Here is a 27,549-nt window from a genome sequence, read left to right on the forward strand (position 1 = left end):
TTTCGTTACTGAATTTATTTTGAGGGGTTCTGTGTTTCTTTCAGTTACATTAAATATAACAAAGAATTTCATGAAATAACTTAGTTGTCATTCAGCTAGTGTTAGGAACATAAATTGTGACTAAGGTTTGGTGGAAGATTTTAATTCAAAACTTATGAAAACAAGGCATTTGTACTACAGAGCCAGAAGTGGTTTCAGCCGGGTTGGTAACGAAAGGGTTAATGCAGTATATGGAGATCAGACAATCAGCGTAAGCCAGTGTGGACAGTGGTTCCAGAAATTCCAAAGCGGAAACTACAGGCTAGAAGACAAGCCTTGTCATGGAAGAACCACAGAACTCAACGAGGATGTCCTGCAAACCCTGGTGGAACAAAATCCCATTGTAACTGTTGAGGAACTAGCAGAGAAGCTTGGATTGTTCAACCATTCATCAACAGCAAAGTGCCATCAGAAAAGTTAGCAAATTGGGTGAATGGGTTCCTCACCAACTTTCCCAATCTAATCGCTGACAGAGAGTGAATGTGTGCCCTTCTTTGCTGTAACATGGACTGAATAGTGACTGGTGACAAGAAATGGGTTCTCTATAAAAATGTCAAGTGTTGAAAACAGTGGGTAGGAAGGAAAGGAGAAACATTGGCTCCCCAGGCTAAAGTAGGTCTTCACCCACATAAGGTGCTGTTATCTGTTTGGTGGGATATGAAAGGCTCAGTCCACTTTGAAGTTTAAAAACAAAACCAAATGATAACAAAGGAGATCTACTGCAAGCAGCCTGAGTAGCTTCAGTCAGCGCTTGAAGAAAAACGATCATTTTTGGCTTCAAGACGAAAGGTTTTCTTCCATCGGGACAATGCTTGGCCCCATACAGCAAGGCTGGAGCAGTTTGGACAGGAAACAATGCCCTGCACACCATATTTGCCAGGGATCACTTAGCAGTGGAGGAGGAGTATTCTTCATTACTGACAAGTGAATTTTGGAAGAGGGGCCTTGCAAGTCTACCAGAGAGATGGAAGTGTATTGCAGAAAATGAAGGAGAGAATATTTTAGATTAAAAAAAGAACTTTAATTTTGAATGGTAAAAGAAGTATAAAAAAATACGCATTATTTATGGGATGACCCAATATATATGTATGAGCCAATTAAGGAGACCTCTACATGATAGCTAGACCTTGCAGAGACACCAGCCAATTTTCCCTCAAATCACACCCTACTCTCTTATCTATGTATATATGTATGTATGAGCCAATGAGGGAGACCTCTACATGGTAGCTAGACCTGGTAGAAATAGCATCCAAATCTCCCTCAAATCACACCCTACTCTCTTATCTATGTATATATGTATGCATGAGCCAATGAGGGATGCCTCTAAATGGTAGCTAGACCTGGTAGAAATAGCAGCCAAATCTCCCTCAAACCTCATCTGTGCCAGCTTAACAAAGCACACAGCAGATATTGTAGTTCCAAATATAATATCCCTAGAAACTGAATAGAAAAAGAAGAAATACAGGTTAGTTACAGGTAGAAAGCCTTTCCTTGTAAGATCTGGATTGACCAGAGCTGACACGAAGTTAAACAATAACACTGACTCCACCCCCCACCCAACGAGGGACAGTGTAGAAGAATCTTACCTGAACATATCTGTGTGTCATAACTGCTGGAGCTGAGAAGGCTTGGGCCAACCGTTGCTGCTAGATCAAGTGGGTACCAAGCCTTCTGCTGTATCAGGTGACGCCTCATGTGACAAAGAGTTAGGGCCAAGGGTAGATAGTCATCCCGCCGGTTAATGGCAACGGGGGTCTCCATGGAGAGGTGAGCTATTCGGCTGATTCCCATGACCAGCGTGTCCCCTACCACACCTTCATGTTCCTTCCCACAGAGTGTCTTCAGCTGCTTATCAAGCGGAGCCAGTGAGGGCCAGGAAGGGAACATTGTCATGTCGCGCTCATGTTGACGCTGCAATTGTCTCTGCTTCCAACATTCCAGGATTTTATTCATCTTGTAGAGTCGCACACAATACTCGGCCTTGCGCAGGGTCTCCAGGCGCAGCTCAATATCGTTTCTATAGAAAGCATGGCCCTCCGTCATGCACAGTTCACTGACCACTTCATTCATGATTTCTTCTGTTGCTCTCTGGCAACATTCTTTCACAAGTCGATCATGGAGCTCCTTTTCAATGTCACTAGAATAACAGAAAAACTAATAACAAAACAACAACAACAATAATAATAAACCATACAATATAGGCACAGGAGTGGCTGTGTGGTAAGTAGCTTGCTAACCAACCACATGGTTCCGGGTTCAGTCCCACTGTGTGGCATTTGGGCAAGTGTCTTCTGCTAAAGCCTTGGGCCGACCAATGCCTTGTGAGTGGATTTGGTAGACAGAAACTGAAAGAAGCCTATCGTATATATGTATATATATATATATATATATATATATGTGTGTGTGTGTGTGTGTGTGTGTATATGTTTGTGTGTCTGTGTTTGTCCCCCTAGCATTGCTTGACAACCGATGCTGGTGTGTTTACGTCCTCGTCACTTAGCGGTTCAGCAAAAGAGACCAATAGAATAAGTACTGGGCTTACAAAAGAATAAGTCCTGGGTTCGATTTGCTCGACTAAAGGCGGTGCTCCAGCATGGCCGCAGTCAAATGACTGAAACAAGTAAAAGAGAGTATACAAACTGACAGAAAAATTGACTCCAATGAACCAGACATTGTGATCGAGGAGGGAAGAGGAACTTGTCTGTCTCACAAGATGAAAATGTCTCAAGAAAGGAATATGAAAAGATTTCTCACTATAAAGATCTGGAAATTGAAATGAGAAAAATGTGGTCATTGGTGTGTTGGGAATGATAAAAAAGGGAGCTGAGGAGTATATTAACCACATCCGTGGTAACTCCAATCTCCATGAACTACAAAAGATAACCTCGATGGGTACAGCCCATAGACTAAGGAAAGCACTCTCCATCTAGAATGGAATAAATGTGGTGATAATTTTAGCATGCATAACAAAAGTGCCCTTGCTACTCTTGGCCCCAGGAGGGTGCCCGGTACTAAGGAGGCTGAAATGAAGTTATAATGAAAGGAAATCATAATAATAATCCTTTCTAATAGAACCACAAGGCCTGAAATTTGGGGTAGGGGAATAGGCGATTACATCAACCCCGAAAAGATGAAAAACAAAGTTGACTTAGCCAGAATTTGAACTCAAAACATTGGGACTTGCAGAAATCTGAACTGAGAACATAGCAACGGACAAAATACCACTAAACATACTAATGATTCTACCTTTACTAATAAATATAGTTTCAACATTGGGTATAAGGCCAGGAATTATTAGGAGAGGGGTCAGTCAAGAGCAGCCTTCTATTATAATTCCATTGACATCAAGGATGTTTTATATTAAATCTACCCCAGTATTTTTAAATGGTGTTTAATGAGGAGAAAATTAGGGGTATTAGTTGTAATAATAAAAGTGGAGAAAAAAAAAGTACAGTTTACTCACCTCATCTGTTGGCTCACCACAGAATGAACCTCAGTCAATACAAGTTCCTCTAACATCTGTTCAGTAACCTCTTCTGCCAAACTCTTTCTCCTCTGCTCCTCTTCTGCAGCCACTCTCTTCTGTTCTTCCTCCGCTTCTTTCTCTGCAGCAGCTTTCTTAGCTCTGAGTCTTTCTCGCATTTCTTTCTCTTCTGCTTCTTGTTTCGCTTTCAGCAGAGCCACTGTTTTCTCTTCTTCCTGTCGCTTCTTTGCTTTATGTTCTGCAATGGCTCTGGCTCTCATTGCTCTTTCTCGTTCATGCATTCGTTCAGCCATGGCCTTCTTATATTTCTCCTCCTCCTCCTCTTTCTTTCTTTCATTTTCCACCTCCTTCTGGGACCTCTCTTCCAGCTCCCGCTGCTTCATAAAAGGCCTATCAATCTTCTTCTGCATTGACAATATCTCTGCAATCTGTTCCTGCCTCTCTTGTTTCTCCTCCTCCTCCACCTCAGCCTGCTGCCCTTCCTCTTCTTCCTCCTCCTCATCATCCTTCAATAACTTGGCTTCATCAAATTCTTCCTCTTCTTCTATTTCTCTCACTTCGCCTCCATCTTCCTGACTCAAACTTGCCAGCTCCTCTGTCTTCGCTTGAAGAAGCCTCCGCAGTCTCTCTTCTTCATCATCTTCTTCTAGTTGTTCTTGACGTTTTTCAAATTGGAAATCTGCTCCGGCTGCATGCATTGCTGCCCCATTAGCAGTAGACTCAGTGTGCACCTCCTGCGCGATAACACTGCAAGAACAAGGTAGAGAAGAGATGAGAGGTTAGAAGTACAAAAGGAAAAATAAAAAAATAACTATTAGATACTAGCAGTATCGCCTGGCGTTGCTCGGGTTTGTAAGGGAAATAACTATGGGAAATAGTTTGTAAGGGAAATAACTAACCTGCCCACCACAACAGAATTGAGATCCTAAAACTAAAGAACCATAGTGTGGGTGCTGGGGGCCACGTAAAAAATACTAGAGATGGTATCACATAAAAAGCATTTAATGCACTCTGTAAAGAGACTGGCACTAGGAAGGGCATCCAACCATAGAAACCCTGCCAAATCAGACTATGGAAACCTGACACTGCCTCTGGCCCAGCCACTTCCTGTCAAACCGTCCGATCCATGCCAGCATGGAAAATGGACATTAAATGTTGATGATAATAAATGCCAATTACCGCATCTCTCTGTTCACAACATCATCACTAATACTTCGCTGGACATCAGAAGCAACATCTCCAAGCTGCTCAGATTTTTGGTAAAATTCCTGCGAGATTTCTCTTGCAAATGTTGCAATGACCTCCAAAAACAAATCTTTGGCAATTTCCTTGATCTGAAATGATATAAAAAGTTGTCTTTTTAGTTTTTTAAAAAAAATTTAATTGGTATATATCACCATCTTGGTCTCAAGAATTTGTCTTATGAAGAAAGGCTGAAGACACTCGACCTTTATTCTCTAGAAAAACGCCGACACCATGGTGATCTCATTCTTGCTCACAACATCATAAGCGGAAAGTGTAACCTCTCGAAAGAGCTGTTCTTCACTCCTGCTCCAGAGCGTCGGCTGCGGGGTCATTCCGAAAAGCTCTATCTGTGACGATTTCATCTCAATCGAAGGAGAGGGGCTTTCTCCGTCCGGGTTGCGGATCCGTGGAACAAGCTGCCAGACGAGATGGTGAAGATGCCGACGACCGCTTTGTTCAAAGCCTCCCTGGACCTCAAGTGGCCTGAACTCTTTACATGAACACCACCCTGTACTTAACTCCATGTCTCCCTACATGGCCTTGCTTTTTGCTTTTTGAGCCAAATAATTAACTAACTAACTAACTAACCATCATCATCATCATAACCATTTAATGTCTATTTGCCATTCTGGCATGTCTTGGATGGTATGGACAGAAGAGGCAGCAGACTACTTTGCTTTGGCAGAGTCTCTACACATAGATACCTTTGCTAACACTACATACTTTACTGAGTGTACAGGGTACCTTTCACATGACACTCCGTCAGGTGGTTGACATTAGGAAGGGCGTCCAGCAGCCGTAGAAAGCAAGCCAAAACAGATTGGAGCCTGGGGCAGCAGCCCTCAGCTTTACCAGTTCCAGTCAAACCATCTTACTCATGCCAGCATGGAAAGCAGACGTTAAATGATGATGATGATGATGATACACACGCATTTATAGGTTTCAAATTCTGGCACATGGCCAGCAATTTCAAGAGACAGGGTAAGTCTATTACATTGACCCCTCAACTGGTGCTTATTTTATCAAGCCCGAAAGGATGAAAAGCAAAGTCGACCTCAGTGGAATTTGAAAAGTACAGACAAATAAAATGCCATCGAATTTTCAAATTTTAGATAATAATAAACGGTTTGAAATCTTATAATTCTGCTTGCTTCTCCATTACTTAGCCCATCCATAATGGAGGGATGGGCGAGGGAGAGATGGTGGCCAGGAGTGGCATGTGTAAATTTTTTCCCCTTAGCTCTTCTGTAACGTTTCCACATTATTTAAAGGGTAAACGCAAAGAGCAATAGAAAAGGGAGAGAGAAAAAGAGGGTAAAGTGAAGAGTGAGAGGGAAAGAGTGAGAGTGTTGCCTATTAAGTCTAAAAAATTGTGCATGAAGTATATAAAGTTCATTAAGTAATCATCATATTCCAGTTTCCTTCACTTTTCAATGATTAGCAGATGAGGGTCTATCTTTTGATACAGACACAACACAGACCATGCTTTCTGGTTTTGTGGATAAAGTTTTCAGAAACAACCCAAAAGGTTTACCATTAATTCTGTGAAATATTCAGGAGAGAAATGTGTCCAAATTGATGATGGTGCACTTGCTTTTAATGATTCTGAAAAGAAAGAGGCTTGGAGAAGCCATTATGAAAGACTGCTGAATGTGGAGAGTGAATGGGAGGAGGAAAGCCTGCCAAATGTTGACCCAGTAAAAGGAGCAGCTATCCGTATAGATAGCTCCCTAGTAGATAAAGCAATTAAGGGTATGAAGCCAGGAAAAGCCCCTGGCCCATCAGGAATCACTGCTGAGATGCTTAAAACACCTGGTGGTGTGGGCTATGGCCTAGTCACTCACATTGTAAACCAGGTAGTTCATAATGGAGTCATACCCAACGACTGGCATAGCAGCACCATAGTCAACTGCTACAAGGGTAAAGGTGATGCTCTAGATAGAAATAACTACAGGGGTATCAAACTGCTAGATCAGGTAATGACGGTCATGAAGAGGTCTTAGCCCATCTCATCAGGGAGAGAGTCTGCTTAGATCAGATGCAGTTCGATTTTGTGCTGAGTAGAAGCACCACTGATGCCATATTCCTGGTTCAACAACTGCAGGAGAAATACCTAGCCAAAGATAAACCCCTATATTTAGCTTTTGTGGACTTGGAGAAAGCCTTTGACAGGGTGCCCCGATCCCTTATCTGGTGGGCGATGCGGAAACTGGAGATTGACGAATGGTTAATAAGGGTTGTACAGGCCCTTTACAAAGAGGCCGTTAGTAAGGTTAGAATTGGCAATAAGTATAGTGAAGAATTCCAGGTAGAAGTTGGCATCCACCAAGGCTCAGCCCTCAGTCCCCTTCTATTCATCATAGTCCTCCAGGCAATAACAGAGAAATTCAAGATGAGTTGCCCCTGGGAGCCCCTCTATGCTGATAACCTAGTCCTTGTAGCAGAATCACTACCGGAACTAGAAAAGAAATTTTGTGTGTGGAACCTAGGTTTAGAATCAAAAGGCCTTAGAGTCAATGTAGCAAAGACCAAAGTTCTAGTAAGTAGGAAGGCAAACTCACCACACACCCCTTCAGGTAGGTGGCCTTGCTCAATCTGTAGAAAAGGTGTAGGTAGAAACTCCATAAGATGTACCCAGTGTAAGCTATGGACACATAAGAGGTGCAGCAACATCAAAGGAAAATTAACCGAGAAGATGGCTTTTGTGTGCAGCAGATGCACAGGGGCAATAGACACCATTGATACTAAGAAAACAGATTCCGTTACACTCCAGGGGAAGAAACTAGAAGTAGTTGATAGCTTCCACTACCTAGGTGAGCAAGTTAGTAGTGGGAGTGGATGCTCAGAGAGAGTTACCACTAGAATAAGAATAGCCTGGGCAAAGTTCAGAAAGCTTCTACCCCTACTGGTGACAAAGGGCCTCTCGCTCAGAGTGGAAGGTGGATTGTACGATGCATGTGTGCGAACTGCCATGCTTCACGGCAGTGAAACATGGGCTGTGATTGTGAAGGACATGTGTAGGCTCGAAAGAAATGAAACTAGCATGATCCGCTGGATGTGTAATGTCAGTGTGCACGCACAACAGAGTGTAAGCACCCTGAGAGAAATGTTGGGCATAAGAAGCATCGGATGTGGTGTGCAAGAGAGACGTTTGTGTTGGTATGGTCATGTATTACGGATGGATGAGGAGAGATGTGTGAAGAAGTGCCACTCCCAAACTGTTGAAGGAATCCAGGGTAGAAGTAGACCCAGGAAGACATGGGACGAGGTGGTCAAGCATGAACTTTGAACGTTGGGCCTCACAGAGGCTATGACAAAAGACTGAGACCTCTGAGATATGCTGTGACTTCGAAGACCCGACAAATGAAGTGAGTTCATGGCTCGCAGAATGGCTTGCTGTGCTTACCTTGGATTGTAGGGTGACCTGCTGTTCTTGAGGAGACCTATTGAGTCAAGTATGTCAACACCAACATCAAAATAAAAATCAAATGGAAATCATAGTTAAGATACTTGTGCTGGTGACACGTAAAAAGCACCATCCGAATATGACAGATGCCAGCTCTGCCTGACTGGCATCTGTGTCAGTGACACGTAAAAGCACCAACCAATCGTGGCCGTTTGCCAGCCTCCTCTGGCCCTTGTGCTGGTGGCATGTAAAAAGCACCCACTACACTTACGGAGTGGTTGGCGTTAGGAAGGGCATCCAACTGTAGAAACACTGCCAGATCAGACTGGAGCCTGGTGCAGCCTCCTGTCTTTCCAGACTCCGGTCGAACCGTCCAACCCATGCTAGCATGGAAAACGGATGTTAAACGATGATGATGATTCATGGGTCCTGATAGTTTCTATAAATCAGACAACCCTTCACTTTTCAATGATTAGCAGATGAGGGTCTATCTTTTGATACAGACCCAACTCAGGTTACGCTTTCAGATTCTTTGGAATAAAGTTTCCAGAAATAACCCAATAAATTTACCATTAATTCCATGAAATATTCCCAGGTCCTGCTCGTAGTAATCCTTTCTACTAAAGGCACAAAGCCTGAAATTTTGAGGGAAGGGACTAGTTTATTACATTAACCCCACTGTTTCACTGGTAATTAATTTATTGACCCCAAAAGGATGAGAGGCAAAGCTGACATCAGCAGAATTTGAACTCAGAACGTAGCTGCAAACAAAATCTCACTAAGTGTTTCACCTGGCAAACTAATAATTCCACCAGCTCCCTACCTTCGTCCTGGTAGTAATAATAATAATAATGGTTTCAAATTTTGTCACAAAGCCAGCAATTTTCGTGCGGTGGGGAAGTCGATTTCATTCAACCCTTACTGTTCAAGTGATACTTATTTGATCGATCTTGAAAGGATGGAAAATAGAGTGTTCATCATGGATTTTTAACTCATCATCATCATCATCGTTTAACGTCCGTTTTCCATGCTAGCATGGGTTGGACGGTTCAACTGGGGTCTGGGAAGCCCGGAGGCTGCACCAGGCCAGTCTGATCTGGCAGTGTTTCTACAGCTGGATGCCAGAACATAAAAATGGAAGAAATGCTGCTGAGCAGTTGTGTGCCCAGCATGTTAACAATTCTGCCAACACACACACACACACACACACAAATATACACACACATATATAAACACATAAATACGATTTTACATACCAGTAATATTGCTGTTGATTTAGCTGTCTTCTGTTGGTGTTGTTCTTGCAGTTGCTGCTGCACAGTGGTTACTGCAGAGTCAAATGATACTTCAGCATTGGAGGTCACAAGCTCTGATCCCTGCCATAAGGTCTCCTCTGAGGCAACAGCCAGCTGCATGTCGCAGGGAGCAGCTGGCTTCGCTGTTTCAGACGGAAGCTGTGGAGATGTGTCTGGACCCTCGGATGTTTCTGCTTCCATGGTGACAGAGTCCTTCCAGGTTTGCAATACTAGAATGACAAGATAATGGTTGTGGTGAAGGGAACAGATTCAGTTGGTGAGGATCTGTCATAGACAGATACACACATATATATATTACATATACACACATTGTAAATATATTATATATACACACACATACATTGTAATGATCATCATCATCGTTTAACGTCCGCTTTCCATGCTAGCATGGGTTGGACGATTTTGACTGAGGGCTGGCGAACCAGATGGTTGCACCAGGCTCCAATCTTTATTTGGCAAAGTTTCTACAGCTGGATGCCCTTCCTAATGCCAACCACTCCGAGAGTGTAGTGGGTGCTTTTTACGTCCCACTGGCACAGGGGCCAGTCAGGTGGTACTGACAGCGACCTCACACGAATCCTTTTACACATGCCACCAGCACAGGTGCCAGTAAGGTGACTTTGGTAATGATCATGCTCGAATGGTGCCCTTTTATGTGCCACTGGCACGGAAGCCAGTTGGCTGCTCTGGCAATGACCAAGCTCGGATGGTGCTCTTGGCACCCTAGTAGCATGGGCACAAGTACCAGTAAGGCGATGCTGGTAACGATCACACTCGAATGGTGCCCTTTAAGTGCCACTGGCACGGAAGCCGGTTAGCCACTCTGTCAATGATCATATTCGTATGGTGCTCTTTGCACCCTGCCAGCACGGATGCCAGTCATCGAATTTGATTTTGCTTTTGCTTTTGATTGGTTTGATTTCACTTGCCTCAACAGGTCTTCGCAAGCAGAGTTTAGTGACCAAAGAAGCAAAAAGGTTATGCACAAGTGGGTCGATTACGCCCCTGGCATAGGCCAAGAGATTATGGTTTCATTTGGCTTGCCGGGTCTTCTCATGCACGGCATATTTCTAAAGGTCTCGGTCACTAGTCATTTCCTTGGTATATTTATATATATAAATGTCTATATAAATGTGTGTGTGTGTGTATTAGACAGACAGACATACATCTATACTATAATGGAGAAAACTGATTATTAATTAGGTATGTAACAATTACTAAAAGTACAAAAGAAGGCAATATTAAGAGCTTAAAACGTCTGGAAATATTTTCATAAATTCATGTTCTAAGAAATTGTTTATAATGTCAATTTCTGAAGTTTGTTCAATTATTTTAACTCTAAATTCTTGTAAATTTAAATATTCATTGCATTCACTGCAGAGTAAATTTTAATGTTTAATAATAAACACAATTAATTCATTCCAGGCAACTTTATACGTTTTTATTTACATCAGTCTCTCATTCTCACTTGCCTCTATTTTCATTAATGATAACCTGATAAAAGCTATATAACTTTGATACAAGACACAATTTCAATAATATTATCAGTTTCCGGAGTTTGTTAAATGAATATTTTTGATAAAATGAAAATTCTTTAGTATAATTTTTTTTTTAAACGAAGAAGAGATTTTGTTGGTTTGGCTTCTTGGAACGCTATAAGCCTTACAATAATAACTATGTGATCGCTGCTATTTCTAGCATGCTAAACAAGATGGTTTTTAATGAGCTTTCATTTATATATAACTAGCAGTATCGCCCGGCGTTGCTCGGGTTTGTAAGGGAAATAACTATATAAGCATTTTTAGAGAGTTACTTCCCTTATATAAAACCGAGAAAAAATGCATTAAAAATGGGAAAAAATTATGGTAAATTTTTTTTTAAATCGTAGACTCATCATAGACACGCACTAATACCCAGAAGGGCTCGATATGAATCACGACTATAAGATACCCGCTTTTGGTTAAACTGCACAGCAAAATGTGGGAGGAGTTAGGAATCTAAATCGTAGGAGACAGACACACAACTTCTCTTTTATATATAAAGATATGCGACTGAAAAAAAAACGAAAATTTTATGAAAATAAAAATAAGAAATAAGTGGAAATTTTACCGGTGAGTGTTTTAAATAATAAGGCACAAAAAGAGAATGACTCTCCCCAGACACAACAGTGTGTGTGTGTGTGTGTGTATTTCAAGAGACGAAGAAGTGTGACAGTGAGCCAAGACAAATGGCACCATGTGTTGCCAGATAACAAAACCCAATGCCACAAATATTACCTTCTTTAGACAGAGCTTCCTGCTTCAGGTTACCATCTTCGTCAAAGCTGTTTATGGGGTTTGGAAGTTTGACAGGCTCTAAAGGACCTCCGTTGATCACCTGTCAAGAGAGAGATACAAAGATAGGTCACACAAGGTCATGTTTCAAAATATCCACATTATAAATGTATGTAGATTTATATACACACAAACATACACATGTATACGCAAGGTGACCCTGAATAGTTCCTGGCTTTGAGTAAATGAAAACACAGGAAGATGATTCTGTTCAACATATTCCCCTTCTCAGATTCCCACACATATTGCAGTGGTCCTTCAGTTTTTGTAAGCTCTGTAAAAGAACTTAGAAAATTGGGCCTCCAACAAGTCATTTCATAATACCCTTAAGCCAGGAACGTTTCAGTCCCCACATTTTGTATATGTATATGTGTGTGTGTGTGTGTATATATATATATATATATATACACACACACACACACTGATAGTACCCCTAAGAGGGGTTAGGACTAGATCGGGATTAGTTGTTGCCTTCTAGAAGCTCCCAAGCCCCCTTTCGCCAGGTTAGCTTAGGCTTAGGTTACGGCTTAGTTGTGATCTGAACATAACCTCTTCTGACACAGAAAATCGGGAGCCCTTTTGGGCATTCTATTTTCCTTGTCAGAAGGGTTCAACCCATGGGCCAAAGGGAGTTAGATGATGGGGGAGCTTTCGAAAGGGTCGACACATGCAACCTGATCACCTCCCAACCCATGTGTTTCCGTCGTGACCCTGATTCTGCAGAACTGGGGTGGGTGTGAAAACCAACTTTAAAGTATAAATATAGATTTTTTGAATCAGCAAAGTTGTGTTTGCTTAAGTTCTATTTGGGGGTGAAAATTCAATAAATGATTCCTTATGGGGTTTTCCATTCAATCAGGATGAAAAAATGATAAATCAATTCCTTATAGGATTTCCCACTAAAATTGGCTTCACCCCATTTTCAATCACAACTTTTACTAATTTTGATGTATTTTGTTCAAACTTGATGCTGGTGTTACTTAGGACACATGGGATCTTTGAATGTTTTAAGTTCTCCAAAAAACAAAAACAATCAATGAGTGGAAAAATCGATAAACCGATTCCTTATAGGATTTCCTGATCAAATTGTCTGCAACCCATTCTCAGCCAAACGTTTACCAACTTCAATGGATTTCACTCAAATTTCACACAAGGTATAACTTAGTTTGGATTGAAACAAAGAGCTTGATTAGCTTAATAATCCTAAATTAATCCCAGGAAACACCAGGCTATACTGCTAGTGCACCATAAATGTTCAATAATATTGAGATCTGGGGACTGTGATGGCCAGATAAGATGTTCAACTTCACTCGAATGTTCCTTGTGCCATTCAGTAACAACTTTAGTTGTGTGAATTGGTGCATTATCATCCTGAAAGATTGCGTTTCCATCTGGAAACAGTTCTGCAACCATAGAATGAATTCGATCAGATAAATGAATTCGATCGTTGCCAGCGCCGCCCCGACTGGCCTCGTTCCAGTGGCACATAAAAAGCACCATCCGATCGTGGCCGTTTGCCAGACTCGTCTGGCACGTAAAAAGCACCCACTACACTCATGGAGTGGTTGGCGTTAGGAAGGGCATCCAGCTGTAGAAGCATCGCCAGATCAGATTGGAACCTGGTGCAGCCTTCTGGCTTCCCAGACCCCAGTTGAACTGTCCAACCCATGCTAGCATAGAAAACGGACGTTAAACGATGATAATGATGAGGATGATTTAAGCATTTTCATCATTATCATCATCATCGTTTAGCGTCCGCTTTCCATGCTAGCATGGGTTGGACGGTTCAACTGGGGTCTGGGAAGCCAGAAGGCTGTACCAGGCCCAGTTTGATCTGGCAATGTTTCTACGGCTGGATGCCCTTCCTAACGCCGACCACTCCATGAGTGTAGTGGGTGCTTTTTACGTGCCACCGGCACGGAGGCCAGTCGGGGTAGTGCTGGCAACATCCACATTTGGATGGTTCTCTTACGTGCCACCGGCACTGGTATCACAACTGCAATTTCCATTGATGTTGATCGATTTCGATTTTTCATATACACATACCTATTATATCTTAAGAATTAAGTAATAGTAGGATTTGCTGAAATATCTCATTTACTCATTTCACTGTGGCCATGCTGGAGCACCGCCTTTAGTTGAGGAAATTGACCCCAGGACTTATTCTTTGTAAGCCTAGTACTTATTCTATCTATTTCTTTTGCCGAACCGCTAAGTTACGGGGACGTAAACACACCAGCATCAGTTGTAAAGCAATGGGGGGGGGAACAAACACAACACATAAACATACACACACACACACACACACATATATATATATATATATATATACACATACATACAACGGGCTTCTTTCAGTTTCCATCTGCCAAATCCACTCACAAGGCTTTGGTCGGCCCGAGGCTATAGTAGGAGACACTTGCCCAAGGTGCCACGCTGTGGGACTGAACCCGGAACCATGTGGTTGGTTAGCAAGCTACTTACCACAAAGCCACTCCTACGCCTATGTCGTGTATTGTATCATCCTCCTCCTCATCATCATTTGACATCCGTTGTCCATGCTGGCATGGGTTGGATGGTTTGACCACCAGGGCTGGCAAGTTGGAAAGTTGCACAAAACCCCAGTCTGATTTGGCATGATTTCTACGGCTGAATTCCCTTCCTAACGCCAACCGCTCCAAGTGTGTAACGGATGCGTTTATGTGCCACCAGCAAAGGTGCCATTTGCATGGCTCCGGTATCTGCCATGACTGTGATTTTGCTGGCTTGATGGGTCTTCTTCTCATGCACAGCATAAAGCCAAATGGACTGCATATATAACCAATTTACTGGACATACAAATCTTATATGAACCCCAGGATTATAGAGACCTGTTTGAAAACCACTGCCTAATACAAATACATTACTGAGGCATTGTTTTTACAGCCATGTGCACTTCCTGTTCCTAACCATTACCATCTTTTGCAAGTAAGGGATCTCTTATTTCACCCGGCTTCAGAGAAAATATTTCAACAGTTCTTCTTGTGTATGACACAAACACCTTTATTGTCAAACCCTGCCCTGAACAAAAGTCCTGCTCTAAACTGGAACCCCACTTCAAAACAAAGCCCTGAACTGAATCCAAGCCTTGCCAAGAACCAAAGCCATGCCCTGAACCAAAGCAATGCAGTGAACCAAAGCCAAACCCTAAACCCAAGCCCCGCCATAAATCCAAACCCCATCCTGAACTCAACCCCCACCCTAAAACTCAAGCCCCACCCTAAAACTCAAACCCCACCCTAAACCCAAGCCCCACCATAAACCTGCCCTGAAGCAAAGCCCATTCATACTTACCTCACCAATTGGTTGGGTACATTTGGATTCTATGAAGTTCACTGCTCGGACCAGACATGGAGCAACCTCAGGCTCAATAAATGACGAACGGTCAAGGAGGACTTCCGAACCTTCGACTGTGAAACCGTAATGCCTGCAAAAGCTTCCAGCCTCACTGGTCGACTCAAAACATAGGGTACGTACCAGTTCACTGAGTGGGTACTGTAAGAGAGAAAGAGAGAGAACAGGGTAGTGGTGGTGGTTGTAAGGGTGCACTGAAGGGGAGGGGCCAAGTGATAAGTGTGCTGCAATTCGCAGGCCACCAGATGGAGCATGGTGTTCTTTAGCAAACCACCTCATTTGATGTTGTTCTGCAATCACTTCAACACCTGACAAATGGTACACCTGTATTGCACCTGTTTTTGCAATGATGATCTGATGGAGAGAGTGACCTAAAAATTGCAAAAACCTCATCTGTCATTTATGAGTGTAAAGTCAACCCTAACTATCCATAGCTCTGTGTGTGTATGTGTGTGTGTGTGTGTGTGTGTGTACAGGGAGCAATAGGAAATTCTTGCCATTTTATATTTTTAATTTTGTGCATGCACATAAGTTTATTTTTGATTTTGTTGACTACACAGCATAGTAGGGTCAATTGGGCACTGTCTGTGAGAAAAACAGCACCATGACACAATTTACTCGGGCATATGGCGTAGAGGTTAAGAGTGCAGGCTACTAACCCTAAGATTCCAAGTTCAATTCCAAGCAGTGACCTGAATAATAACTATAATAATAATAACATTGAAAAATATCTTACGAATGAGAACCCAGGTTCAAAATTTCCCCCAAGACACCTGACGAAGACTGGAGGGAATATCAGCCGAAACATTCTGTTAACAACACACAAGATGAGGACAAATATCCGTCAAATGTAAATAATGTAAAATTCACTCCAGCAGATATTTGGAAATGACATGTTGTACTGCTTGGCATTCAAGCCAGAAGCTCCAATACAAACATTTCAGAATGTTTGGGCGTCAGTCTGAGGACATGTACGGAGAGTGATAAAAATCAAACATCCAGTCAACATCATGGTGTCTGGAGTGATCACTAGTGATGGAAGCGTTATGCCTCCATTCATCTTCCCACATGGCCTCAGACTCAACACAGAGGCCTACATAAAGTGCTTGGAGGAGATAGTGCTGCCCCAAGTCAAGAGGGTGGCTGCTTAAAGACCCTATATCTGGCAACAAGACTCTGCACCATTGCCACACAAGCAGGAGAACCCAGTCACGGCTGTCAGACAATTTCTGCGACCACATCACCCCTAAAATCTGGCCACCTAACTCTCCAGACTGCAACTCCATTGATTATTATGTGTGGGACACAGTTGAGCGAGAGACCAACAAAACTCCTGGTAACATCAAAGATGAAGGGTTATAGCAGCATTGACCACCTTAAACAAGGAGACCATCCAGAAGAGTTGCAGGAGATTCTGAAGATATCTGGAAGCTGTGGTTGAAACGAATGGGAATTTTATTGAATAAGTTTACTCTTTAGTATTTCAAGATATTTTTATGTCATTTTGGTAAATATATCTGTTAATATGAGAAGTCAGCGTTAGTTTCAGTTTTGCATAATTTAGACAACAATTTATTCACCCTACCCTGTATACATATATATATCATTTTCTTTTACTTGTTTCAGTCCTTTTGCCAAACTGCTAAGTTATGGGGGACGTAAACACACCAACATCGGTTGTCAAACGATGTTGGAGGGACAAACAAACACATATAAAATGGCCTTCTTTCAGTTTCATCTACCAAATCCACTCACTAGGCATTGGTCCGCATAAGGCTATAGTAGAAGACACTTGCCCAAGGTGCCACACAGTGGGACTGAACCCAGAACCATGTGGTTGGTAAGTAAGTTACTTAACACACAGCCACTCCTGTGCCTATGTATATTTTTTTCTTTTACTTGTTTCAGTCATTAGTCTGTGGCCATGCTGGGGCACCACCTTGAAGAACTTTAGTCAAATGACTTGACATCGGTACTTTTTTTAAACCTAGTATGTATAGGTGTAAGACATATTTCGACTGCTAAAAGGCAATTGTCATCTAAATTAAGCAAAAATGAAACTAACTACTAAAAGGCAAATTCACTGCAGTTCTTGGAGAGAATTTTCTCTTATGGTAAAAAGGTGTAAAAACACAATACCTGTCAATTGTTGCCATCTAAACAGACATTGATGTTTCTCACTCCTTACCTGTTATCAATGGTAATTTCCATGACCAGGTGGTCTACTGGTGCGAATCAGTCAAAGTTGTTGACTGTATTTTAGATAAAGCTAAAACTTTATAAGGTCCCTCCAGAGTTGCTTCTCTTAGGTGTGTCCCACTGATAACAGCTAACGAGCTACAAACATCGATGTCTGACATCCTGACAGATGGTGACACAGGACAGATATGATGTTTTTACACTTTTTTACCGCAAGAGAACATTTTCTCCATGGAAACTAAAGTGAATCAGCCTTTAGCAGTTGAAAAATGAACATAATTTAACCTGAACACTTTTTGGCACAAATATTTTGGATATATATACAGACATGATGGGCTTCTTTGATTTTCTGTCTACAAATCCACTAGCAAAGCTTTCATTGGTTTTGGGCTACAGTAGAAGGCAACTAATCAAAGTGTCAAACAGTGGGAATGAACCCAGAACCATGTGGACGGAAAGCAAACTTCTTACTTCACAGCCACACTATATACATCTCATCATCATCATTTAATGTCCGCTCTCCGTGCTGGAATGGATTAAACGGTTTGACTGGAGCGGATGAGCCAGAGAGCGACACCAGGTTCCAGTTTGGTTTGGTGAGGTTTCTATGGCTTGATGCCCTTCCTAACACCAACCACTACTGAAGCATAATGGATGCTTTTATGTGCCACAACCACCACGAGGGCCATTTACATAACACCAGCAATGGCCACGACAATCATTCATGGGTGGGGGTCATTTACAAGGCACCAGCAATGACCACAACAATTTATACATCTCTCTCTCTCTCTCTCTCACACACATGGATGCACATGTATTACTGTTTAATGTATTGTACTCAAGAAAGCAAGGTTGTGGTTTCAATTCCTAGACGAAGCAGTGTGTTGTATCCTTGAGCAACACACTTTATCCCACATCGCTCTGCAATCATATCAACATTTTACACAAGGCACACACACACACACACACACACACACAAACAGAAGAAGTAAAATCGTTTGTGAAGGTTTAATACTAACGAAATGATGGAATCATTTTTCACAGAAGACCAAAGAAAGAGTGAATCCCACCATTAAAATGGTGAAGATGGGAAGAAGCAGTGCATGGGTGAGTGGGGGGGGGGGTTAGTGCAAATGGTATAATTACTGAGTTGGACTGGTGAGGAAGAAACATTGGTATTGTAGAGTGATGGTAGTAATAGTAGTGGAGAAGGTGGCGTGGTGGTGGTTGCAGTGGTGATAGTAGTGAAGGTGGTGGTACTAGTTGAAGTTGTAGTGGTGATGGTGGTGAAGGAGGTGGTGTGGTGGTGGTACTAGTTGAAGTTGTAGTGGTGATGGTAGTGAAGTTGTAGTGGTGATGGTGGTGAAGGAGGTGGTGTGGTGGTGGTACTAGTTGAAGTTGTAGTGGTGATGGTAGTGAAGTTGTAGTGGTGATGGTGGTGGTGGTAGTAATAGCGGTGGTGCTGAATGGTCAACCAAGCACAAAAAATAAAGAAATAAAGGCAACAATTGTTGTTGTTGTTGTTGTTCACTCACGGGGACAGGTTTCGCTCCAAAGGTGAGAGCCTTGCGGAGAATCCTCAATGCTTTACTGCGAACCTGCATAAAATAGCGATGGATGATGCAGGAACTAAGGAAAGTGGCCGTACGTGCCAGTTTGAAAAACTTGATGTAATTGTTACTGTTGAGGGCCGAGTATACCTGAAGAGCAAAGTGGATTTCTGGGGAAGTCCTTACTTCTGGTCGAAGAGTTTGGACTTCTCTGGAAAAGGCAGAAAGAAACAGAAATGAGTAGATGTATAAAGGCATACATACAAATGTGTGTGTGTGTGTGTGTGTGTGTATCAAAATATACCTCGTCTATAGCAAGATGCCTATTTCTGTCTCTTTATTTCTCCGTTACACTCATTTGATCCCGAGTTACCTCCTCTAATGCCCCCTCTGTTGTGGTAAGACCCCTTCTTCTGTCTCTCTCCATCACACTCTAACCTTTCTTCCCCAGACACAAGGTCCCCTCCTCAAATGCCCTGCCCTTCTCATAATTCCTTGTCTTGTGAGTTACGTGCTGACCTTGCCAGTGTAGGTGCCACATTAAAAGCATCCAGTCTGCACTGTGAAGTGGCTGCCACTTGGAAGGGCATCCAGCTGTAAAAATCTTACCAAAACTAACTTCACATGTGCTAGTGCCCTGTAAAAAGCATTGACTTTGCTCTGCAGAGTGGTTGGGGTTAAGAAGGGCATCCAGCCATAAAATCCCTGCCATAACAAACAATAAACTAGGGTAGATTCTCTACTTGGCTGCCACCTGTCAACCACCCGACCCATGCATGGAAGATGGACATTAAATGATGATGATGAGGAGGAGGATGATGATGCTGGTGATGATGAAACATCATTATGTTCAGCCGTTAATCCCTACAGATTCCTTTCTCTCCCCGTTTTATGGTTTTCTTCCCCTTATTCCTTTCTGTTGAAAGGTATAGGCTTAAAACATCAAAGACTTTTCCTTTTTTCCCAAGCATTAAACTAAAACATCTGCTTATTTTTCCTTCACCCATCTCCAGCTTTTCATCATCATCATTGTCCACTTTCCATGCTGGCACAGCTTGGACGGTTCAACTGGGGTCTGGGAAGCCAGGAGGCTGCACCAGGCTCCAGTCTGATCTGGCAGTGTTTCTACAGCTGGATGACCTTCCTAATGCCAACCACTCCGTGAGTGTAGTGGGTGCTTTTTACGTGCCACCAGCACGGAGGCCAGTCAGGGCGGCGCAGGCAACAGCCATGGTTCTTTTACGTGCCACCAACACTGGTATCACAGCTACAATTTCCATTGATGTTGATCGATTTTGATTTTGATTTTCTCTAAACTCTCACTATATATACATACAAACATATGTGTGTGTGTGTGCTTGAATTTGATATACACATCTATCTATCCATATATCCATCCATGTATATATCATCATCATTTAGTGTCTGCCTTCCATGCTGGCATTATAAGACCTGGGATGAAGTGGTGAATCACGACCTTCGAACATTAGGCCTCACCAAGGAAATGACTAGGTACTGAGACCTTTGGAAATATGCTGCGCTCGAGAAAACCCGGCAAGCCAGATGAAACCATAACCCGTGGCCTATGCCAGGAGCATAGCCAACCCGCTTATGCGTACCTTTTCCTTCTTTGGTCACTAAACTTTGCTTGCGAAGACCTGTTGAGGCAAGTGAAAGCAAAATCATTTCAATGACTGGCATCCGTGCTAGCAGGGTGCAAAGAGCACCATACGAGTGTGATCATTGACAGAGCAGCTATTCGAGTATGATCGTTACCAGCGTCGCCTTACTAGCATTTATGCCTGTGCAAGTAGGGTGCCAAGAACACCATCCGAGCCTGATCATTGCCAGAGCAGCCAACTGGCTTCCGTACCCGTGGCACATAAAAGGGCACCATTCGAGCATGATCGTTACCAACGTCGCCTTACTGGCACCTGTGTCGGTGGCACGTGTAAAAAGATTCGAGCGAGGTCATTGCCAGTACTGCCTGACTGGACCCCGTGCAGGTGGCACGTGAAAAGCACCCACTACACTCTCGGAGTGGTTGGCGTTAGGAAGGGCATCCAGCTGTAGAAACTCTGCCAGATCAAGACTGGAGCCTGGTGCAGCCATCTGGTTCGCCAGCCCACAGTCAAAACCGTCCAACCCATGCCAGCATGGAAAACGGACGTTAAACGATGATGATGATGATGATGATGATGATGCATACACATTTGCTTTTAGCCAGCCCCGTTGTTTTATAATTTGGCCCTTATGATTTTGCTGAATCGTCCCCTGATTCACATTGGAAATACTATCTGCTGACATATGGGATGCGTCCCGTGAAAAGCTTTAATTTCAAGCAAAACTAGAATTCTCGTGGGATGATCTCCCTTACTGTAAGGCGGTTAGCTCCCCTCTCAATCCATAGATGTGCTTCTTTGTAGCTAAGAAGGGGTTTACTTCTTATTTCTAGCAATGTACGTGCTGTCCGGGACTGTCAGTCACAATTGGTGACAATTGAATTCTTCCTTTTTTTGGGGTTTTATATTGCTTAGAGCTGACTCCATCATTTCACACACACACACATATATATATTCAAGTGTGTGTGTGTGTGTGTGTGTACTCATTTACTTGTTTCAGTCATTTGACTGCAGCTATGCTGGATAATATAATCCTAGATACACTATGCCTGATTAAAAGATGGGATGGTCACAGCTGGAACGTCTTTGATCAGGACTGACCTAGGGCTAATCAACAATAACAATTATAGCCACTGGTACTAACTACCATACTATACATTAGATAATGTAGTCCTAGATACACTATGTCTGATTAAAAGATGGGATAGTCACAGCTGGAACGTCTTTGATCATAGGTCTGTCTGGATCAGGACTGACCTGGGGCTAAGCAACACAACTATAGCCACTAATACCAACTACTATACTAAACATTAGATAATGTAGTCCTAGATACACTATGTCTGACTCAAAGATGGGATGGTCACAGTTGGAACGTCTTTGATCATAGGTCTGTATGGATCAGAACCAACCTAGGGCTAAACCACGATTATAACCCCTAATAATAATAACAACAACGTCCATCTATTGTTGTCAATGATGAGCAAAGAGGTGAGATGGGAGAAGGGTCGAAGCCTGGCTTGCAGTGGATGACCAGGCTGATGTGTGCTTGGAAGGTACGGTCGCAGCAGGTCAAGCACTTGTAGTCTGCTAGGAACGAAGACAAGCAGTTGGCTCTCAGCTTTCAAAACTCACATTGTTCTTTGTGTGTTTTCCATCTGATTCTGTTTGTAGGAGGTGGAACCTCTGTTAGTGCAGCTCTGCCAGCCACGGAAATCCTCTGCCTCTCTTTCCCACCTGTCAGCATTGATCTGAAAGCATTTCAGTGTATCTTTGTAAAGTCGGTTCCACCCATGGCTCTCATGTGTCTCTGCCATTCTGCTGTAGTCGCATGTTTTACACCAGGGGCCACAACATTCACTTCTCATTGAATACCAATCAATATCTCTTCATACCAGAGTAGCAATTCACTAACTTCTGTTTTACTATCGCTGACAGCTCCACAAGACATTCACTACAACTATCAACTCTCGATCCCCTCTTGACAACCCAGCCACTGGTCAATTGAAAATGGCTGGTGCCAACCACTTTCTGTCAGGAGGGGGGGGCGGTATACAGGTTCATTATACAACACTTTGAAGCATTTTTCTGCCCACTACATAACAACAATAACCACAAGAACAACAGGATTCAACAAATAAAAGATAAAATTCAGTGATAACAATGGACATGTTTCATCCTTATCATACCTCATCAGTATTGTCTCTTCAGTTCATTCCCCTTTAACTCGTTTAAACCCAACTTACCTGAGGATATCGCCCTGATTAAGGTTCATCAGGACCATGTAGGAACGGAACTCTGCCTCTGTGTCGAAGCGTATCTTTTTCTTCTTGTCAAGGTCAGCATAGAGGTATTTGAGGCTCTGCAGGCATTTGGTGAGGTTTTCATCGTTAATCTTTGGAGAAAACACAGAGATGTCCTCTTCACACAGTCGCTCCGATGCGAACACATGGAAACGGACACACTTCTCGATGAGGGCCACAGCATCTCTGTTGCACATCATCTGTTGCGTTATGTCCTGATAAGAGATAACAAAGGATGAAACAAAATGAACAACAGTGACAAAGGATGAAACAAAAAATGAATTACCTTTTTATTTTGTTACTTGTTTCAGTCATTGGACTGTGGCCATGCTGGGGCACTGAACAGGAAGGTTTTATTACAAACAATAAACTGTCCCACTGCATGGTACCTTAGGCACAGGTTGACCAACCTTAGGCACAGGTTGACCAACCTTAGGCACAGGTTGACCAAAGCCTTGTGAATGGATTTGGTAGACAGAAACTGATAGAATCCTGGTTATGTGTGTGTGGGTGCAGATATGGCTGTGTGGTAAGAAGCTTGCTAGCCAACCACACGGTCCTGTGTAGCACCTTGGGCCAGTGTCTTCCATTATATCTGGTTGTCTCACATGAAATATCATATTTTAAATGGGTTTCTCACGAGTCATCTATACTCTTTGACTCATTTCAGTCATTTGACTGCGGCCATGCTGGAGCACCACCTTTAGTCGAGCAAATCGACCCCAGGACTTATTCTTTTTAAGCCTAGTACTTACTCTATCAGTCTCTTTTGCCGAACCGCTAAGTGACGGGGACGTAAACACACCAGCATCGGTTGTCAAGTGATGTTGGGAGGACAAACACAGACACACAAACACATACACACACATACATATATATATACTCTATTTTTATTATATTTTTTTATTATTATTATTATTATTATTATATTATTATTATTATTATTAGTAATTTTTATTAACTTTTATAGATTTAGAATCTTATGAACTGTACCACGGATTTAATTATTATTTTTCATCTCCATATATGTAGCCTTTTTTTTATATATATATAAAAAAACTATTAGCCAAATATGTATAATATCGGTACTTATAATATTAATATATACACTATTATATATTTTGTTTTATTTGTTCTGTTACCTTCTTTTTTGTGCAAATGTGTATTATATTATATAAGTGTAGCTTATGAGGTATAAGTTTTATATTTTACATTTTTATATTTTTATATTTATGTATATGATTGTATAATATTTTTCGCTATTATAACAAATTTAATTTAATTCTCTGAAGAGGCCGTGGGGCATCCTTGTTAAGGCCCATTTATACCTGCCTTATGGCTTATAGGTTAAATGAGGTACGACTGTCCTCACTGCCGAAACAGCTGTCGTTTTGATTATTTGCATATTATATTTAAAAATTTTTACTTATATCTCTTTATCTTTTTACTATTACTGTATCATCATTTCATTTATTTTTTGCCTTTACTCTATGTAATGGTATGTAAGTATGATTGGAGTATCATCGATAGTTGATTTTTACTGATTTAAGTATTTTCTCCATTCTCTATTTTGTAGTATTATACATATACATATATACGACGGGCTTCTTTCAGTTTCCGTCTACCAAATCCACTCACAAGACTTTAGTAGAAGACACTTGCCCAAGGTGCCACGTAGTGGGACTGAACCCTGAACTATGTGGTCGGTAAGCAAGCTACTTACCACACAGCCACTCCTATAAATAGATTTTTTAATGAGTTTCTATGTAAATGCTTGTGTTTACTCATCAAGCTTTGGTCCACAAGTTGCAAAACCTGAATTATGAAATTTTGGCACATCATCCGTATTCTCCTTCTAACTCTCCAACAGATTTTCACATATTCAAACACTTCGAGCTTACTATATGCAATCAGTGGCCCAGGAACAGGATTTGCTTAGGGGGTGCAAACCCAGGTCAAAAACTTTTTAGGAACAAGGTGGATTTTTCCAATCTTGATATCAAAACAAACACACACACACACATATACATAAACACACATATATATATCCACACACACACATATATACACAAACGCACACATACATATATATATACACACACACATATACAGGGGGAAAACGGACAGTATCGGAAACATAAACATAGCACAGGTGTTATTTTATATATACATAAGGGGCCTTTTGATAATAGGACAGAATTAGGACAAGATAAAAAATGTTGTCAATATTTAAGGCCTTTTGCCTATACTGCGGCTTTAAGATATGATAAGTAGTAATGTTAAAAGGGAACTCTATCCAAAAGAACTCAGGAGAAGGATAAAAAGAGGGGATAAAATGTATTAAAGACAGAAGTAAGGAAAACACAGAATGAAAAGTGAAAATTTAAACCGAGGGTCTGAAGCAGTGGCCCAGCAACAAAATTTGTTAAGGGGGTGCAAACCCAGGTCCTAATTTTTTAATGAAAAATGTGGATTTTTCCAATGTTAACATTAAAACAAATTCAGATATAATAATAATTTTTATTATTATGAGGGTCGGCTGAAATGTTCACAGTCTGAGTAAGAAGACACTCTCAATGGAATGTGACCAAATGAAGTTCATTTTCTAACATCGTCCCTTTTACTCTCCACACACTTCCATAAGTAGTTGCAGGGCTTGGATTGGTCCTCAACAACAGATAAGATGTTCTCATCATAGTGATACTGGTGCTCAGCTGAGTGTTTTTGTTCCTTGTTGGGAAACATGATAACCAGAAGGAAGCAAATCACTAACATAGGGAGGGTGACCAACCAGTTTAAAGCTAGTCATACACAGCAGCCATTCTATCCCCTCCCTCGGACTTTTCCAGGTAATCTTTTACCCGGAACTTTCCTGGAAGTAATTCCTCCCCTCCTCAGAACTTTCCAGGAGGTCTCCTTCCTCGGAACTTTCCAGGAAGTAGTTCCTCTGTCTCCTTGTATTATATTCTACTCTTCAAATTTCCATTAGCAGCAGCCAGTATATTAATAATATACGTGGGAATGTATACACACACGCACGCACACATATGTATGTCTGTACGTATAGATGTATTTATATGTGTGTGTGTGTATCGCCGCGTCGACTGGCTTCCGTGCCGGTGGCACGTAAAATACACCAATCCGACCGTGGCCGTTGCCAGCCTCGCCTGGCACCTGTGCAGGTGGCATGTAAAAAGCACCCACTACACTCACGGAGTGGTTGGCGTTAGGAAGGGCATCCAGCTGTAGAAACATTGCCAGATAAGACTGGAGCCTGGTGCAGCCCTCTGGCTTCCCAGATCCCCGGTCGAACCGTCCAACCCATGCTAGCATGGAAAGCGGACGTTAAACGATGATGATGATGATATGTGTGTACATATATACATACATGTATATATATCTCCACACACACACATATATATGTACATACATAGACATACATACATACATACTAGGTTTTGAAACAGCTTCTTGATCATTCTGATGCCAGTGTGATATACCTTGACTTTGCAAAAGCATTTGATAAACGTAGATGATGGCATGGCAAGCCGTAAGCTACGTGACCTTGGCATTGCTGCTAAACTGGGAAAGTGGCTGCATGACTTCCTTAAACGCAGAAATCAGGGAGTTGCAGCCAATGGTTCCCTTTCTGAGGAAACTCAAATCCTAAGTGGTGTCCCACAGGGAACTGTTCTGGGGCTATTACTGTTCATAATAGCCCTCTTAGATATGCCCACAGTCACTCGGACAGCCACTGTCACTAGCTATGCTGATGATACAAAATATCACAGGCAATAAAAAAACTAAGATGATGTCACAAGCTTACAGTGGGACCTAAATTCAATTTACAAATGAGCCAAAATAGACAACATACAGTTTACTGCTGGAAAATTTCAAGTACTGCACTATCAACTCATGAATACAGTACAATCTATATATACAGGAAGTGAAAGCAATACAATCCCAGAGTCAGAGGCAGTGAAAGACTTGGGGATCAGTGTGTGCAATGACGACGCATCATTTTATATGCACATTAGCAAGATGGCAGCCAAGTGCAGGATTGATACTGAGGTCCTTCAAGACAAGAGAGCAAGAAACTATGTTGACCCTGTGGAGAACCTTTGTTCTCAGCCGCCTGGACTACTGCTCCCAGTTATGGTCCCCACATAGTGCCAAACTAACAGGGGAGCTTGAAGCAGTCCAATGCCACTACACTAAAAATATTGAAACTGCCAAGTGGATGAGCTACAGAGGGAGAGGCTGAGAAAACTACAGCATCACTCCCTGTCACTCAAGATATAACTTTATATTTTGTAATATATAAAATAACGAATATTGACTGACTTTTCTGATTCCTCTGCTGCGGTCCCATAGGAAATCAAACCATTCTGCCCACAGTCCATCCTGACCTCTGTTAGCAATCTCAGAGAGCAGGTAATTCATCGTCCGCACAAGTACTGGGCCTGGTCTCAGCTCATGGATGAGTGGTTCTTCCTGTGAACGATAAAAGAATAACAACAATAACAATAATCCTTTCTACTATAGGCACAAGGCCTGAAATTTGGGGAGAGGGGACTAATTGATTACCTCAGTTGAATTTGAACCCAGAATGGAAAGATGGAGAAGATGCGGCTAAACATTTTGCCCAGCTTCCTCACGATT

At 42.1% G+C, this 27,549-nt stretch overlaps 1 protein-coding gene across 4 annotated transcripts in view; it reads right to left on the reverse strand.

The window, feature by feature from the left end:
* The window catches only part of LOC115225078 (germinal-center associated nuclear protein), a 53,563-nt gene that overhangs the window by 18,625 nt on the left and 7,389 nt on the right, over window positions 1–27,549 (reverse strand). For all 4 annotated transcript variants that reach the window (XM_036514143.1, XM_036514144.1, XM_029796001.2 and 1 more), the window contains exons 5-13: window positions 27,232–27,381; window positions 22,831–23,102; window positions 18,951–19,176; window positions 15,157–15,357; window positions 11,767–11,866; window positions 9,431–9,699; window positions 4,703–4,857; window positions 3,503–4,270; window positions 1,626–2,176 (exon numbers count right to left, since the gene is read on the reverse strand). In XM_036514143.1, the coding sequence (XP_036370036.1) occupies window positions 1,626–2,176; window positions 3,503–4,270; window positions 4,703–4,857; window positions 9,431–9,699; window positions 11,767–11,866; window positions 15,157–15,357; window positions 18,951–19,176; window positions 22,831–23,102; window positions 27,232–27,381 (2,692 nt within the window). The remainder of the gene's footprint in view (window positions 1–1,625; window positions 2,177–3,502; window positions 4,271–4,702; window positions 4,858–9,430; window positions 9,700–11,766; window positions 11,867–15,156; window positions 15,358–18,950; window positions 19,177–22,830; window positions 23,103–27,231; window positions 27,382–27,549) is intronic.

The sequence above is a fragment of the Octopus sinensis genome, linkage group LG27 (assembly GCF_006345805.1).
Source record: "Octopus sinensis linkage group LG27, ASM634580v1, whole genome shotgun sequence".
Lineage (NCBI taxonomy): Eukaryota > Metazoa > Mollusca > Cephalopoda > Octopoda > Octopodidae > Octopus > Octopus sinensis.